The sequence below is a fragment of the Bison bison genome, unplaced genomic scaffold (genome assembly GCF_000754665.1).
Source record: "Bison bison bison isolate TAMUID 2011002044 unplaced genomic scaffold, Bison_UMD1.0 scf7180017858349, whole genome shotgun sequence".
Taxonomy (NCBI): Eukaryota; Metazoa; Chordata; class Mammalia; order Artiodactyla; family Bovidae; genus Bison; species Bison bison.
The window spans coordinates 281,619-286,420 of record NW_011488922.1 but is presented as its reverse complement, the minus strand read 5'-3'; the positions used below and the strand labels follow the sequence as shown (position 1 = coordinate 286,420).

At 59.9% G+C, this 4,802-nt stretch overlaps 1 protein-coding gene across 1 annotated transcript in view; it reads left to right on the top strand.

Moving 5' to 3' along the window:
• Positions 1-4,802, top strand: part of POU2F2 (POU class 2 homeobox 2) — a 31,881-nt gene that overhangs the window by 7,932 nt on the left and 19,147 nt on the right. Inside the window, 4 exon segments of the mRNA XM_010863041.1 lie at positions 1,013-1,078; positions 1,195-1,229; positions 1,364-1,420; positions 4,309-4,425. Coding sequence (XP_010861343.1) covers positions 1,013-1,078; positions 1,195-1,229; positions 1,364-1,420; positions 4,309-4,425 — 275 coding nt within the window.

Genomic DNA, 4,802 nt, shown 5'->3' with positions numbered 1-4,802 from the left:
GAAGCAGGAGCCCCGGAGTCACGAGGACCCCAGTCCAACCTGGGTGCCTCTGCTGTCTCATGGGGCTCTTGGGGAGGTGCCATCTGCCTGGAACCTCAGTTTTCTCCCCTGTAAAATGGGGGTAATATTGGCACCAGCTGCCAACGTGAGCTCTGAGTCATATCTCGCACTGTGCTGGTAGCACTCACCTTCCCGTGACCAGAATCGGAGCGTTGTGAGCATGGGGTTGTTTCCCTTGCTCCGGGTCCCCTGTTTGCCACCTCCTTCCATTTCCTGGGCCTGCGGGACTGTAGGGTGGGATGGGGTTGGTAGGGTGGGGGCTCCAGGTTGGATTAAGGGCTGCAGTCCCAGGTAAGGCTGTAGTCTAGCGTTAGGTCTGAGGACAAGGTCAGGGCAGGAGCGGATGGGGTTGGAGTTGGAGTCACAGAGATGAGAACGGGGCCGCCCAGCCTGAAAGGGAGGCGGAGGGGGGAGTGGACGGGAAAGTGGTGGGCCGGGGTGGGGGCCTGGGGCGCTGAATCACACCCAGAGATCTGAGGACTCGCTCCTGGGGGATGCTGCCGTCCCTCATACCTCCCAGGCCCTACTCAGAGTGGAAAACACGCCTCACCGAAACCTGGTGGGGCAGGACGGGTGCCTGGGCGGCCGCTGTGAGGAGGCCCAAGGCTGACTCGCTCCTTCAGAGCATCACCAGCCTCCCCCAACCCTGGGCGGCCAGAGCCGCGCCAGGACCAAGGGCCAACCTCACCTCCCGCCCTGCCCCAGGTCTCTCGGGGGGTTGGAGGTGACCCTCCCTGTGCCACCTTCCGAGGGACCAAGAGGCTTCTCTCCTGTCCTACCGGTGGAGGGCAGGGGCCTGGAGCAGAAGGCATGTCTCCAGGAAAGAGACACTTGCAAGGTGGCAGGGGGCGTGGGGGTATGGGGGAAAGGCTGGGTGGTGCTGGGGGAGCGGCCCCAGAGCCCTACTGGCTTCCGCACCCTCACCTCACTGGCATCCCTCCTTTGTCCTCAGAAATAAGAATGTCTAAGCCCCTGGAGGCCGAGAAGCAAGGTCTGGACTCCCCGTCAGAGCACCCAGGTAAGTGGGGAACGGGGCAGGGAGGGCAGAGGTCACCACGGGCATAGGGCAGGGGTGCTCGGGGGTTTTAGGGTCAGGGGCTAGTGACAGCTCACCCCTCGTCCCTCTCTTTGCAGACACTGAAAGAAATGGACCAGACACTAACCATCAGGTCAGGAGGCAGGGGATGGGTATCGGGGAGAGGGGCAGAAGAGAGCAGAGCAGAGCTCTGTGGGACAGGGCCAGGGCATCAGAAGTTGCTTCATCTCACTGTTCCCATCGCCCACCCCCACTTGCTCTTTGCAGAACCCCCAGAATAAGACCTCCCCGTTCTCGGTGTCCCCGACTGGCCCCAGCACCAAGGTAAGCCCCGGTCAGAGCAGCCAGGGTGACCGCTCAGGTATGACATTTGATGGAGGGTCCCGGATGCCTGCTGTGGGCCCAGGGCCTGGCACCTTGGTGACAGGACTCCTCCCGCCCCTTCTCACCCTCAGGCTCCCGCCCCAGGCCTGTGACTCACCAGGGCTCCTTCCCCTTCCCTGGGGGGGTGGGGGTGGCCAGGGAAATCCCCCCCAGAGCCCCAGTGCGATGAACAGAAGGAAGCTGAGGGCCCCGCCCCATCCCAACTTCCCTGACTGAACAGGGGCCCGCCCCACCCCCACCCCCCCAAAGCACACACTCGGGGCCAGGCCAGGAGTGGGAGCAGGTGGGGGCGGGCAGGTCCAGTGAGGATGCTGCAGGAGAGGACAGCGGGCAGGCCGGAAGGGGCCAGATGGAGCACATCCAGACGGGCCCTGCTGCAGGGCACAGCTGGGCTTCAGCGGGTATCTGGTGCCCGGGTCTCCACCCTCCAGTCTGGTGGGGGTGGCTGGCCAATCCAGAGGCCTGAAGATGGCGCAGGGGCAGAGGGGGCCCGGGCAGGACTCCTGACCCTGACCCGTGGTGGCCGGAGGCCGGGGTAGGGGGCCAGGAGGTGCTCTGAGACCATGGGAAAGTCACCCTCCCACTCTGGGCTCCTCAGTCTTCTCCAGCCTGGGAGTGGGGGCGGGCAGATTAGATGACCCCTTGACAGGTGTCCCGTTCAGAGTGCGTGGACATGACCCCGAGGAGAAGGCCCCTGACTCTGACCAGCTTCACTCTGATCTCAAGCTGGGCTCTGGCCTCTGCCCTCAGAGCCAAGAGCATCCATTGCCCCCTCCCCGCCCCCACGCCCCACCCCCGCCCCCAAATCTTTGCCGCCCGTCCTGCCCCCCAGCAGCCCTGCTTCTCCCCTAGGACACCAGTGGGGCCCAGGGGAGCACAGGTCCCGCTCCCTTCCCCACCAGGCCTCTGTCCGCGTCTGGTCTGTGCTCCCTGCCCTTGCTGCCCCATCCCACCGCCTCTCTTCTGGGTCAGTCTTTCCCTCAGGGCAGTCCTTCATGGGCTTCCATCAGGATGTCAGACAGATGCACACACCACCCTGTATAATTATTTACATCACAATTTTGTTAAATTGGTTCAATTTAAAAAAATTTTATTATGGAAAATGTGAAACAGATACAAAAGTAGAAGGAAGACCATAGCGAAAACAAACCTCCAGGTACCTGTCACTCAGCTTCAACAATAATCAATTCATGAACTGGCTTGCTTTCTCAACAGCTAAAATAAAACTTTTTTTTTTAATGGAAATTTTATGAATGGAAAACCAGAATCACTTGCCATGGAAATAAAGACAATGATTATTAAAATTACCCAGAGACTCTTGCCTGTTGTAGGGTCTAAGCCTGAGACCAGTTCTCTATTTGTTAGAAGGGAAGGGGAGCCAGGGTTGGAAGGTATTAGAGACATCCTTGCACCTAATGAAGACTTTTCTTAAAAGACCCAGAGAGAAGGAAAGAGCCCCGAGAAGCCTCAGACTCTCACCATGACACACAGTGTTAGTTTTTTAAAAACCTTTCATTAAAATATGACACACACTTAGATCCTTGGCATACAACTCTGGATTTTCACAAATTGAACACCTGTGTCGTCAGCATCAGATCGAAAAACAGAACACAACCAGACTTCCAGAAGGCCCATGATTTCCCCAGGAGGGCGGCCATGGCCCTGACCTCTAGTTCCACTGTTTCACACTGCATCCCCACACCCCTCAGACTTTCTGACCCTTGGATCCCACCCCCTGGGGCGTGCCACTCACTCTCTGTTATTTGCCCTTTCCCGGGCCTCTGTCTGTGAGTCTCAGTCTGTGTTGCAAACGCCATGCTTGCTCCTGCCAAGTTGCTGTGTTGCCTTGCACAAGTCGTTTTCCCTCTATGGACCTCCTTTTGCAAGATGTTGGGATAGTGGGCTGAAGGATGATGCTTAACATTCCCCTCTGGGCCCGAGAGTGGGACCCATCAAGCCGCACACCCCCATCCCATGTGTCTTTTACCAACAGACCTCTCAGGCCAGCCCACCATTGTCTGGCTTTTTGTTCAGGAGGGGAAGAAGGCAGGGACCTAGGGACCACTGTAAGCTGGTCTGTCGTACGTGGTGGATGCAGATGCACCTGTATACTCCACGGAGAGATGAGGAGGGGCTCAGCAGACTTGGGTGGAAGCTGACAAAAGACCTGAGCCACATCTGGCCTGCGGACACCTTATGCTGACCTTGCTGCGTTTCTGCCTTAGACTTTTACTGGCAGGGAGCAGAGTGGGGGCTGGTCAGGCCCCCTTCAGGCAGGCGGGCACGCTCTTTCCAGCCCACTCCGTCCACACCTGCCCAAATCACCCATTTGCGCCATCAGCCTGTTTCCTTCGGCTTTGACTTCATGACCCATATTCTAAGGCGGTGATTTTTCTTTAATACCTTAAGACCCTTTGTTCCAACAAAATGTTGTTCCACTGGACAGACAAGAGATGTACTTTGGGCTGAAGCAGATGAGGGATGTGGTACCCAGAATCCTCGGGTCCCCCAGGCATCATTTCCCATTTGGCACATGGGGAACTGACCCCCAAGAGGGTAAAAGCACTCTCCGAAGGCGACCCTCTTGTGTCGGGAGTTTGGGTGCAGAGGGTGTGTTAACCTTTCTGACCGATGTGGAAACTGAGGCTAAACTGAGCGGCTAGCCGGCCCCTGCAGACCTTGCCTTCGCCCCCCAGTCTGCTCCTTCGCGTGCGAGCGCAGGGCTGGCGTAGCCACACACGTGACCTCTCTTTGGTTCGCAGGTGGGCATTCTCTCTGGCCTCCACTTAACATTCTGGGGTCCCGGACCCTGCCTCTCTCCCCCCCAGATCAAGGCTGAAGACCCCAGCGGCGACTCAGCCCCAGCAGCACCCCCGCCCCCGCAGCCGGCTCAGCCACACCTGCCCCAGGCCCAACTCATGTTGACTGGCAGCCAGCTAGCCGGGGTAAGTACCGGGGCACAGGGACGGGGACGGTGCGGGGTCGGGGGGGGAACACGCCAGCCGCCTTCCGTCTGTTACAGGACCCACGGTGGCCTGGGGTCCCCCTCCAGTCCCACGGCCACTCTGTCCGCGCCTGCCTCTTCTGCCGGGTAACCCGCTTGGCTCGAGGCGCTAACTAACCCATCTCTGCCTTCTCCGCTCCTCCCACGCTCCTCCTGCGGCCCCGCTCCGGCCCCGCCCCCACCCCCGCAGCTCACGGCGCTGATGCCGGCTCAGCAGCAGCTCCTCCTGCAGCAAGCGCAGGCCCAGCTCCTGGCCGCCGCCGTGCAGCAGTCCAGCGCCGTCGCCGCCGCCGCCGCCTCCACCTCCTCTTCCTCCTC